Source organism: Coregonus lavaretus (genome assembly GCF_964263955.1).
Source record: "Coregonus lavaretus genome assembly, chromosome: 2".
Classification (NCBI taxonomy): domain Eukaryota; kingdom Metazoa; phylum Chordata; class Actinopteri; order Salmoniformes; family Salmonidae; genus Coregonus; species Coregonus lavaretus.
In genome coordinates, this window is record NC_139989.1 from 55,489,504 (window position 1) to 55,502,706 (window position 13,203).

Consider the following 13,203-nt stretch of genomic DNA (forward strand, 5'->3'; position numbering starts at 1 on the left):
TAGTTTTGTTTTATTCATGTCAAGTAGCCTGATCCCATTGCATCTATGATACTTCAGAGGAATCTATCAGAGTAAGGACAGCTGTGCAAAAAAAACAGGGGGGGGGGGGGGGGTGAAAAGGTACATCTTCATTCTGACAGTCCTGAGGAGAATGAGAGAGAAAGCAGGCATGAGAGTAAAAAAAAAAAAGTGAAAGAAAATAAAAAAAGTAGTAACGTGAGAAGAGTGAGAGTAAGAGGAGACCGAAGGGAACAACCACCACGGGCAAGGTGAGCAGCAAGGCTGCTTTGTCCTGAATCTGCCAGGCTGATGAATCCACACCTCCATCTGGGGCCCACTGAGAGCTGCTTGGTTGCCTATGGCAACTGTAAACACCAGACTTAATCAATCTATCAATAACTGAATCATCCGATCACTACTAAAATCAGATTTTCAGTCAGGTATACTGTACACAGGAATCATTCAAACATTAATCCATTCCTTCTTACAAGCACATTTTACACATCCCCAAGACTGAAATAAATTCATTTTAGTCTTCTGCAGAAACTCAATTCTCAAAGATGAAGTACAGAGTTGTACTGAAAGTAGCATTTATTCATTCCACCCAAACTGAGCCAGTCAGGTAATAGATCCCAGCATTTGGCAGTAGTATGAGGTGTCAGTCTGTCGGTCCGTCTCCTAGTTGGCCTAGTTGTCCTGCTGTAAGGGTGGTATGTAATTGACCTCCTCAGAATAGCACTGGGCCTGTATTGAGACACACCTCAGCAGTACAGTCCAACAGTATCAGATCACGGTCATATTCACTAGGCAACAAAGAGTAGACATTGTCTAATAAGAAATGCTCATTTTGTTTTTCCGTTGCCAAACGTTTTAATATGGTGTGCCCTAATGAATACAACCCACATCAGACTCCCACAAACAATCACTAAAGCATTTCTATGGTCTATGGTCAAGCATAACATAATATTTTATCATTCATCTGTCAAAGGTAAACAACTCGAGTCTTTAGGTAGTATAATTGTTAAGGAAGGGGGGGGGGGGGCATTTTCTAAAGTTGATATCTCCTAGTGTAACATCTAAGTGTAACAGAAACAGTGACAATTATAGGGATTTTGAGACAATCAAGGCAAATGTAAGTACTTGAGCTCCTGTGACCTAGCTATAAGCCTACTGTTGTACCGTGTGATTGGTTGCTCAGTGTTGACAAGCAATGACATTACATTTAAGAAAATGTACCAAAATGAAGGCAGCTCCACTCCTGTCCAAGTAAAACTAACACTTCAGTCCTCCTTACTTCAGTGACTTAAGACAATACCCTTCCTATAAATGATTGCAATCCTTACCCAATAGAAATCTACTGTAATACTGTCCAATAAAATGTCTAACTTTATACAAACAGAATCTTTCATGCACACTGTCCTTGGTCTTCACAAAAACTTAAGTGCTTCGTCCTCATTCAAAAGCAGACAGAAAATACATTATACAACGTAACTCCTCAAACATAGACCAACGTTCTCATTCAAATTCCTGAGTTCTCATTAGAAACTCTTCATAAGACATTCTGTCCTCATAAGACACACCATCCTCATAACTCACCCAAAGTCCTGAGTTTTCATAAGACACTTCATAACACACTGTCCTCATAACACACAAAGTCCTCATATGATGACTGTCTGGATCTCCACCTCCTCCGATGACGTAATAACAAACTCTTCCTCCTGGTGCTCCATCACCTCGACCATATCCTCGCCCCCCGTTGTCGTTACCATGGTGACCGTGCCATCGGGCGTCTCCAGGGCGCCGCCTCCCGCCAGAAGGGTTCCGTCGCTGATGGCTGAGGCCAGCGTCATGGCGACCTGCGCGGTCAGGTTCTCGGGCGTCGCTATGGTGATGGTGTCGCCGCAGTCGGAAATGGATGTGCCCTCGTCCATGGAGACGTTGCGCACAATGATTTGGTGGCCGCCGACGCCGCCACGCGATTGGTTGACGATCTGCTGCACCACCTTCATGATGTGGTTGCCCATCTGAAAGGTGGGTAAGAGAGCGGGGGATGAGTATTGAGATGCCTTCTTAATGTCTACCTAATAGTTGATTTATCTATGTGGACATTTATGTCTCCATCCACAGTTTTTATGCAAGTCATACTATATAAAAAAATGTATCATGACAGCTGTGATGGAAACAGGAAGTTTCGGTACAATTTTATAAATGCTGCCAGAATTTTTTTCATTCAACATGGCTGCATCTTTTTGTGTTATGATGAGCTTCACAGGGTGGTGAAAGTGCATGGTGATGAGCTTGATGCTCCTTTTCAATAAATATCAAGGGTCTTATTCTGGAGACATGATGATCGATGCTTGACTGCCAATTGACAAATACAAATATTATCCATAATAATCTCATCATGTAGACTAGCCTACCCGCAATGTATCTGCAAGCTGTTGGCTAGAGCGCACGTGCCAAGACCAGAGTAGGCACATGCTATTTAACAGTTTTCGGTAGAGTTGAAAATGCGATGGAAACACATTGAACTTTCGATTTTTATTCAGTATATGAAAACGTAAGCGAAAAAGTACATTTTGTGTGCACTACGTCAACAGACACTGATGTCAGTTTGGTGGAAACACCAATGGTGGGAAAATGTGCAAATTTTCTTTAAGCAGATTTTAGAATATTTGCATAAAAACCTGTCGCCAATTGGATGGAAATCTAGCTTTGGTCGCATGTTAAATATACGGCTATGAATGAGCAAACATTGAAAAGGTGGGACTGTTGTATGTTTGGAGGTAGGCCAGCTAGTCTAAGCCATCAAGACATAAAACCACTAAAACACAATTTCTTGGCTCCAGGAGAAACAGGAGAGCAGAGCACTGACCTGATTCTGGTTGTCTTGGATGAGAGTCAACTCCTCACCCTGCCCCTCCTCCTCCTCTCCTTGGGCCTGGGGAGAAGAGAGCAAGAGAGGAGAGAGACAGGACATGTGAACTACAGAACCTTCCATACATACTGACAGCATCATTTGTGAGAGAAAAACACAGATCAATATGCTATTAACAATTCTGTTTACAGCAGCACCTTGTCTGTGTTTGTGCCTAAAGCTATGCCAGGTCAAGTTGAAACATTCAGTGAATTCAGCAAAAAGCCTGGATATATTACATTCACATTTTCGGCAGTGTGAAATAGGTAATACATCCATTAGGAGAATAACCCCCCCCCCCCCCCCCGCCCATCTATAATGGTCTCACCCTAATGATGTACTCCTGGGTGTCAGCCACCACAGAGGAGAACTCCACCAGCACGGCGTGGGGGTCATCTGACATGATGGCTGCTGTGGCCAGGCTGTCTGCAGACGCCTGCTCCTCTGAGACCACCACGCCTTCCTCCCCAGACCCCTCCTTCTGGCCCGCATAACAGCCCCCTAGGATGCACAAAGAACAAATCAATGTAATCCTGTGTAGTGCTATTTGACTGTTTGCTTGTGTCCATTGTTGAATTGATAACATGTATAAGCTAATATAGAAAATCTATTACTTCATCAATTAAAATCAGGGCCAGTGTCAGCCTATTCAAAGTAGTACAAGTCGGGAGTACAACAGTAATATCACTGATAGGATCCGATGTATCTGAAATTGATCTTATGAATCATCTTAATGCTATACATGACCCAGGAGACAGGTGTTAATCATCCTGACCTTTGGCACGTAAGTGGCGGTTGAGCGTGCCATGCTCGGCGAAGCCCCGCCCACACTTGTGACACTTGAAGGGCTTCTCTCCGGTGTGATGGCGGATGTGGCGCACCAGAGAGCCCTTCTCCCTGAAGCCCCGCGAGCAGAACTGGCACACATACGGCTTCTCCTGGGCGTGCGTCCGCTGGTGCACCTGCAAGGCATTCTGGGACAAAAGGGGAGGGGAAAAGTTTAGGAACCAAGGTTTACATGGTAGTTAATGAATTCATCATCATCTATCTGTTAGTCAACCAATTCACGTCTGACATGCGAGAGAAATTACTGAAATAACCGCTCAATCGAAGAAGCTCCGAAACTTGACTTAACATTAGCAGACTCCTGCCATTTAAGAAACGAAATAAAACTTACGAAAACCAGGAATTCAACAACTTTCAGAGAGAATATTTTGTCTGCTCGTTGCTTCCTTGGTTCAAATAAAAGTGGAGTATGGACAAACCTTGGTCTTGTATCCCTTGTCACAGCTGTTGCAGTTGTACGGCCGTTCCTCTGAGTGGGCCCTCATGTGTTCACGGACGTGTCCGATGGTCTTGTAGAGCTTGCCGCACTCGCCACACTTGTACCTCCTCTCACTCAGGTGGACCTCCATGTGCTTCTTCAACAGGTAGCCTGTCAGGAACTCCTTCAGACACATCACACACTTGAAGGGCTTGTAGCCTGCAGAAATGAGAACATGCATAATGAGCTGCTGTAGGTCGTGTTCATTAGTGAACGCAACAGGTAGTCCCTCCCCGTCAGACCGGTTTCCTTGGAGACTAATGAACACAACCCAGGTATAGAGGCACTGGGGAGATTTGAGAAAACAATGTAAGACACAGGGAATATGTGATATAAATGCATCTGATTTTGAAACCTTGGCTGAATCCTCTTATCACCACAATTCATCATTTGATATCAATGGATCACCTATGGTGTGTGTGTTGACTAATGGGTTATGCTGAGTCTAGCATTAAAGGAAATCATTAAAAAGACATGGAGACAGTAGTGGTCTTACCGAGGTGACCTTTGACATGGAAGCGGAGGTAGTTGAGCGCCTTAAAGGAGCGACTACAGTGAGGACACTTGTGCATTTTAGACGGCGGCAGATCCTCCTGCTTGTCAGACATGTCCTACAGGGCAGGGAAAGGGACATACATCATGTTTATCAACCACATGCTGTAGCTGACTATACATCATGTTTATCAACCACATGCTGTAGCTGACTATACATCATGTTTATCAACCACATGCTGTAGCTGACTATACATCATGTTTATCAACCACATGCTGTAGCTGACTATACATCATGTTTATCAACCACATGCTGTAGCTGACTATACATCATGTTTATCAACCACATGCTGTAGCTGACTATACATCATGTTTATCAACCACATGCTGTAGCTGACTATACATCATGTTTATCAACCACATGCTGTAGCTGACTATACATCATGTTTATCAACCACATGCTGTAGCTGACTATACATCATGTTTATCAACCACATGCTGTAGCTGACTATACATCATGTTTATCAACCACATGCTGTAGCTGACTATACATCATGTTTATCAACCACATGCTGTAGCTGACTATACATCATGTTTATCAACCACATGCTGTAGCTGACTATACATCATGTTTATCAACCACATGCTGTAGCTGACTATACATCATGTTTATCAACCACATGCTGTAGCTGACTATACATCATGTTTATCAACCACATGCTGTAGCTGACTATACATCATGTTTATCAACCACATGCTGTAGCTGACTATACATCATGTTTATCAACCACATGCTGTAGCTGACTATACATCATGTTTATCAACCACATGCTGTAGCTGACTATACATCATGTTTATCAACCACATGCTGTAGCTGACTATACATCATGTTTATCAACCACATGCTGTAGCTGACTATACATCATGTTTATCAACCACATGCTGTAGCTGACTATACATCATGTTTATCAACCACATGCTGTAGCTGACTATACATCATGTTTATCAACCACATGCTGTAGCTGACTATACATCATGTTTATCAACCACATGCTGTAGCTGACTATACATCATGTTTATCAACCACATGCTGTAGCTGACTATACATCATGTTTATCAACCACATGCTGTAGCTGAGAGTATTAGAAGACATGCACTATTAGAGAAGGAAGAAACAGAGAAAGACATTTTAGTGTCTCTGAAAATTGAAAATAAAATCATTACATTTACATTACATTTACATTTTAGTCATTTAGCAGACGCTCTTATCCAGAGCGACTTACAGTTAGTGAATATTTTTTATTATTTTTTTATATTGGCCCCCCATGGGAATCGAACCCACAACCCTGGCGTTGCAAACGCCATGCTCTATCAACTGAGCTACATCCCTGCCGGCCATTCCCTCCCCTACCCTGGACGACGCTGGGCCAATTGTGCGCCGCCCATGAGTCTCCCGGTCGCGGCCGGCTGCGACAGAGCCTGGATTCGAACCAGGATCTCTAGTGGCACAGTTAGCACAGTGCCTTAGACCACTGCGCCACTCATCTGTGTGGTGACGGATTTCTAACTAAAAGCTTTTTACATTTCTTTAGTACTTATTTATCCAGCATGGTAGTGGAAAATATACAAGGATAAAACACATTTAGATAGTAAAATACACAGTTGGTAAAATGTTAAATCAATTCCCCCATTGACTAACTCACCACCATCTCCTCAGCCTCCATCTCCATCTCCACACACTCCTCCATCACCTGGATCTCCGTCACCCTGCCCACCACGTCCCTGACCTGCAGGACCTCTTTAGGCATCCTGTCCAGTGCCTGCTCCTCAACTGACTCCACCTCCTCAGTCTCAGTGACCGCCTCCAGGGCGATGCCAGAGTTTATGATGGCCTGGCAGATGAGGTTGTCCCCCTCGGCCACCAGGGCCTCTGCCTGAGACTGCTCCAATAGAAGCTGGGGACAGGCAACCAGACAAGAACAGAGGGTCAAACATGGCTCTAGGAAAAATGTGTGACATCCAAAGCGGTTGTAATAAACGTCAACAGGGATAAAGAGGTTGTAATAAACGTCAACAGGGATTTGGGATACAAAGGAAATGCATGCGTTTCTCTATTTCCTTTCATCTGCACTAACGTGATAGAAATGGACAGGCATTTTGTAGGCATTCACAAAATGGCCTTCACCTATCCTGTGTTTTCAGATCAGTACAAATTAAAAGGTGAGAGAGGAGACGAGGAAGACAGTTTACAGTACTGAACTGCATCCAGATCTCCACACACCTGCTGTTCCTGCCCTTCTCCCTCCACCTCCATGTGGAAGTGGACCTCGTGGATGACTTCCTGTCCTCCACTGTCAGCCTCCACCACGCTGACCACCGCCACCTGCGCTTCCTCTTCCTCCTGCTGGTCCACTTCTTGCTGAGCAGCCAATGAGGCGGCCTCTGCCTCCACTCCTGAAATAAAAACATGACACCATCAATACCTTACCTACCGATCGATCCACAAAAGTATGTGGACACCCCTTCAAATTAGTGGATACGGGTATTTCAGCCACACCCGTTGTTGACAGGTGTATAAAATCGAGCACACAGCCAAGCAATCTCCATAGACAAACATTGGCAGTAGAATAGCCTCACTGAAGAGCTCAGTGACTTTCAACGTGGCAACGTCATAGGATGCCACCTTTCCAACAAGTCAGTTTGTCAAATGTCTGCCCTGCTAGAGCTGCCCCGGTCAACTGTAAGTGCTGTTATTGTGAAGTGGAAAAGTCTAGGAGCAACAACGGCCCAGACGCGAAGTGGTAGGCCACACAGAACGGGACTGTCGAGTGCTTGCAACACTCACTACCGAGTTCCAAACTGCCTCTGGAAGCAATATCAGCACAAGAACTGTTAGTCGAGAGCTTCATGAAATGGGTTTCCATGGTCGAGCAGCCGCACACAAGCCTAAGATCACCATGCGCAATGCCAAGCCTCGGCTGGAGTGGTGTAAAGCTTGCAACCATTGGATTCTGGAGCAGTGGAAACGCGTTCTCTGGAGTGATAAATCGCACTTCACCATCTGGCAGTCCGATGGAAGAATCTGGGTTTGGCGGATTGTCAGGAGAACACCACCTGCCCGAATGCATAGTGACAACTGTAAAGTTTGGTGGAGGAGGAATAATGGTCTGGGACTGTTTTTCATGGTTTGGGCTTGGCCCCTTCGTTCCAGTGAAGGGAAATCTTAACACTACAGCATACAACGACATTCTAGACGATTCTGTGCTTCCAACTTTGTGGCAACAGTTTGGGGAAGGCCCGTTCCTATTTCAGCATCACAATACCCCCGTGCACAAAGCGAGGTCTATACAGAAATGGTTTTTCAAGATCAATGTGGAAGAACTTGACAGAACCCTGACCTCAACCCCATCGAACACCTTTGGGATGAATTGGAACGCTGACTGCGAGCCAGGCCTAATCGCTCGTAGCTGAATGGAAGCAAGTCCCCGCAGCAATGTTCCAACATCTAGTGGAAAGCCTTCCCAGAAGATTGGAGGCTGTTATAGTAGCAAATGGGGGGGGGACCAACTCCATATTAATACCCATGATTTTGGAATGAGACAAGCAGGTGTCCACATACTTTTGGTCATTTAGTGTATGTATCTATCCATCCATCCATCCATCCATCCATCCATGCATGATCCTTCCCTCAATCCCTCAATCTTTTGACAGACTGCTACCTTTCTGCTGTCCGTCCTTGCTGACAAGGATCTCCTTGTACTGGTTGAAGCGGATCTTCTCAGTGCAGGGGGTGATGGACTTGAGATGTCTGGTCAGAGCCCCTGACTCCCTGAAGGAGAGCCCACACAGGTTACAGCGGTACGGCCGCTCGTCTGCGGGAAGAGGGGGAGAGAGACTGGTGATAGAGATAGGAAATGAAGCTGCGTATGCCACAAGCGCAAACATCTCATTCTGAGCCCGCCCCCTTCCAGTCCACTGTACCTGTGTGACGGCGGTTGTGACGAATCAGGGAGCCTTTAGTGCGGAAGGCACTCCCACAGAGCTCGCAGGGGAAATTCTTATTCTCACTGTGGGTGATCATATGGGTTCTCAGGATATTTGTCTAGAAAAAAAGTAGACATACACTCCCAGTCAAAAGTTTGGACACACCTACTTATTCAAGGGTTTTTCTTTATTTTTACATTGTATAATAATAGTGAAGACATCCAAACTATGAAATAACACATATGGAATCATGTAGTAACCAAAAAAGTGTTAAACAAATCAAAATATGTTATATTTGAGATTCTTCAAATAGCCACCCTTTATAAAGTTCATTTGTGGAATTTCTTTCCTTCTTAATGCGTTTGAGCCAATCAGTTGTGTTGTGACAAGGTAGGGGGGGTATACAGAAGATAGCCCTATTTGGTAAAAGACCAAGTCCATATTATGGCAAGAACAGCTCAAATAAGCAAAGAGAAACGACAGTCCATCATTACTTTAAGACATGCAGTCGCAAAAACCATCAAGCGCTATGATGAAACTGGCTCTCATGAGGACCGCCACAGGAATGGAAGACCCAGAGTTACCTCTGCTGCAGAGGATAAATTCATTAGAGTTACCAGCCTCAGAAATTGCAGCCCAAATAAATGCTTCACAGAGTTCAAGTCACAGACACATCTCAACATCAACTGTTCAGAGGAGACTGCATGAATCAGGCCTTCATTGTCGAATTGCTGCAAAGAAACCACTAATAAAGGACACTAATAATAAGAAGAGACCAGCTTGGGCCAAGAAACACGAGCAATGGACATTAGACCGGTGGAAATGTGTCCTTTGGTCTGGAGTCCAAATTTGAGATTTTTGGTTCCAACCGCCATTTCTTTGTGAGATGCGGTGTGGGTGAACGGATTATCTCCACATGTGTAGTTCCCACCGTAAAGCATGGAGGAGGTGGTTTTATGGTGTGGGGGTGCTTTGCTGGTGACACCGTCTGTGATTTATTTAGAATTCAAGGCACACTTAACCAACATGGCTACCACATCATTTTGCAGCGATACGCCATCCCATCTGGTTTGGGCTTAGTGGGACTATCATTTGTTTTTCAACAGGAAAATGACACAACACACCTCCAGGCTGTGTAAGGGCTATTTTACCAAGAAGGAGAGTGATGGAGTGCTGCATCAGATGACCTGGTGAAGGAAAAGCAGCCAACAAGTGCTCAGCATATGTGACAACTTCAAGACTGTTGGAAAAGCATTCCAGGTAAAGCTGGTTGAGAGAATGCCAAGTGTGTGCAAAGCTGTCATCAAGGCAATGGGTGGCTATTTGAAGAATCTAAAATATACTTGATTTGTTTAACACTTTTTTGGTTACTACATGATTCCATGTGTTATTTCATAGTTTTGATGTCTTCACTATTATTCTACAATGTAGAAAATTGTAAAAGTAAAGAAAAACCCTTGAATGAGTAGGTGTGTCCAAACGTTTGACTGGTACTGTAGGTTTGTTTGATAGAGCATAAACAAGGGAAGAACAAAACAGCTGATAGCTGTGCTTTCCAAACTTTATTCCAGACTAGACAAGGTAGTGACAATCTGTATGGGTTCATTCTCAGATCTATATCAACATGAAGCACAGGTACAGTACCACTCACCGTCTTGAATGTCTTCTCACACGTTTGGCAAATGTAGCGTCCATCTTTGTTGACCCTGTAGACTGATTTGTCTGCACCATCAGGGCTGTGGTCCTCAGTCCCCTCTGTGTGACCAGTAGCCTTCCCTGTTCCACCTCTCTTCCTGTGACTTCGAGAGGAGTGACCTTCAACTACTACATCACCTGAGAGAATATAAGGGCGGTTAATTCCGTCCCCTCCAGGATTCTTTTTTGACAAACCCATTTCAACAGGGCATGAAAGTAAAAACAGGAGGAAATTGGGTTTCTGAGGGAATATAAACTTCACCATGAGATGAACCAATAATGTCTTATCAGTTATGGCCAGATGATACTGGAGGGTGCCAGAGTGCAAACAGGTCAATGAACATTGACTTACCGTTGTTGTTGGACTTGTCTGGTTCATCTGAAGACAGTCCACTTCCATCCATTCTTGCCAAGGTAGCAGAGGTTCCATCTGGGGCAGAAACCTGACCAAACACAAACGTTTTGACATATCACCCCCTTGCGTTTATGAATTCTACAAACTACACTGAGTAGGTACCGAGTGTGCAATTGCCCGGGCTAGCCTACCTCTTGGTTGTCATCCCGGGGTTTATTGACGGGCACCTGTGGTTCCTGTGCCCGCGTGCAGTTCTGGTGCAGCTTGTGCTGGATGAATGCCTCCAGCGTACAAAACTCGGACTGACAGCGTCCGCACTTGTGGACATCTTCATCTACAAGTGAAATAAATGCGTACAATCAAGAACACACTTAAAAATAAATGGTTAAAGTTACATTTTTATGACTGACTGCCTAGCTAATTAATTGACACATGCAAGTGATTAGACAGTGACATCACGATAAAACATATTTGGTGACATAGCTAAATTAGCTAGCTAGCTACTGTAGCAAGTGGAGCCGCCGGCTAACTTAGCTAACGTTAGCACAGCTAGCAAGCCTAGCTCGTTAGCAAGGTTAAATCAGATAAGTGCAAAGTTACACTACAATCCGAGGATGCTAGCTAACTAAATCTGACCAGCGCGAACTACATTAGTTAGCTATCTAGCTGGCTGGCTAGCTCTGACCCGGTACAGTGTAAGCTACAGCTAAAGTGCACCGACCTTATTTTGTCACCTACCTAGCAAGCTAGCTAGCAGCTAAATAAGTTAAATCAATAGGAGTGGGCCTACATATGCCAATAAAAATATATGACTGTTTTTGCACGTAAACTGTTTTTACCTTCATCTCCGAGAGTTGTTTGAATTGTGACGATGTTGTTGCCGTGATCCGTTTGCTCGCTCACTGTTTCTGCCGTATTATTATTTTCTACATTCATGTCGTTTGAGTTCTCCGTCTCTGTCGCAACGCTACTAGAGGGAAAACATGGCGGATTTACGACCTCGTAGTCATAACAACAAAAGGGCAAGCCAAGGGAAGGATTTATTTTCTTACATTTTAGTCATTTAGCAGACGCTCTTATCTAGAGCGACTTACAGTTAGTGCCTACATTTTTTTTTTTCATACCCCTGTGGGAATCGAACCCACAACCATGGCGTTGCAAACGCCATGCTCTATCAACTGAGCTACATCCCTGCCGGCCCTCCCTACCCTGGACGACGCTGGGCCAATAGCACGCCGCCCCATGGGTCTCCCGGTCGCGGCCGGCTACAACAGTCTGGATTCGAACCAGGATCTCTAGTGGCCTTAGACCACTGCGCCACTCGGGAGATTCTTCTCAGATGTAGGTATTAATTGCCTTTTTACCACCTATTACATGGCCAACTCTGATGTCTGAAATTATCATGCACAGCATTTATATAAATGTAACCAAGACTGTGGGGAATTTTAATTAGCAAAATATTCCAGCATTGGAAATATTTCACATGACATGTTTGCTCTGTAATGTGTGAGTTTCTCCATACAATCTATGTCCCTGTCATTCTCTATATTAGCCACAAGGGGGCAAACGTGTCCACAGCATGACATTGATGTGACCCCTCATGATTTCCGTATTATTTTCATATGATTTTCGAATGGATACCCACCAAGAGTGCCACCCAGCATATTTTTTTTAAAGCACTGCGAAAAGATGGTGCTCTGTTCTGTGCAGCAGAATATACTAGAGTAGAGAGAAGCTGCACTCATCCTCACATAAATAAATAATCCAGGCTAGAAAGTTGACTTTTATCTGATCTGTCCACATAATCTTTTGAATAGCTGTTGTGCCTGTGTTTCAGGCATTTCACATAGCGGATTAGTCTCAAAAACTGCCTTGGGTCGGCTTTGGGGTGAGTTCGTTTGACAGTTCGCTGCTCGCGCTCACAGCAAATGCGCGTTTCGATGGCTTGTAGTGTGTGTGAAGAGATGCCACTAGTGTAACGCGGAAGTTCGTTAGTTTACAGTTGTTGTGCATTTTGTGTACAGTAGACCTTCCACCAAATTCTGTGTTCAAGTTCAAGTTCTTTTTTTTCTGGGCATTGTAAGTGTTGAAACATATTAGGACAACAAACTACAAACACGCTCCTCACCCGGTAAGTGTCAACAGTAGCCTACCGTTATCTACGTTTAATCTACATCGTCATTGAGTTGATGCATTGACACCTGTGAAGTTGGATAGTCTACTGTTCATGCAATTCATTCATATTGATAATATAAACGGCAGCGCTGTAGTGGTGGCTATACGCAGGTATACGCCGTATACCCACTTTTTCCCAGTGGGAATTGCAAATAGGCTACCCACTTTTAATACCCAAAGATTCGTATCAAAGTAGCCTAGTGTAGTGGAGGTATACACCGTATCAATTATGTAGGCTAGTACAATAGAGAAATCATGCAC

At 44.3% G+C, this 13,203-nt stretch overlaps 2 protein-coding genes across 6 annotated transcripts in view; one reads left to right on the forward strand and one right to left on the reverse strand.

Annotated features, from left to right (window-relative positions):
- LOC311100837 (transcription factor E4F1-like) lies at positions 1 to 11,746 on the reverse strand. The gene is made up of 14 exons (XM_084141812.1): positions 11,607 to 11,746; positions 10,959 to 11,101; positions 10,765 to 10,855; positions 10,369 to 10,550; positions 8,715 to 8,835; positions 8,453 to 8,605; positions 7,015 to 7,187; positions 6,437 to 6,688; positions 4,738 to 4,852; positions 4,183 to 4,400; positions 3,693 to 3,891; positions 3,246 to 3,418; positions 2,876 to 2,941; positions 1 to 2,024 (listed from the first exon to the last, which is right to left on the reverse strand). The coding sequence occupies exons 1-14, from the start codon at positions 11,701 to 11,703 to the stop codon at positions 1,659 to 1,661; spliced, it is 2,349 nt and encodes a 782-aa protein (XP_083997938.1). The 5' UTR covers positions 11,704 to 11,746; the 3' UTR covers positions 1 to 1,658.
- Positions 11,743 to 13,203, forward strand: part of LOC311100846 (hexosaminidase D-like) — an 18,287-nt gene continuing 16,826 nt past the window's right edge. Inside the window, exon 1 of one of the 5 annotated variants that reach the window (XM_084141825.1) lies at positions 11,743 to 12,108. The gene's annotated coding sequence lies outside the window, so the exon portion shown is untranslated. Of the gene's footprint in view, positions 12,109 to 12,376; positions 12,899 to 13,203 lie in introns of those variants that run through there. The other 4 variants (XM_084141824.1, XM_084141828.1, XM_084141826.1 and 1 more) reach the window with 4 other exon arrangements.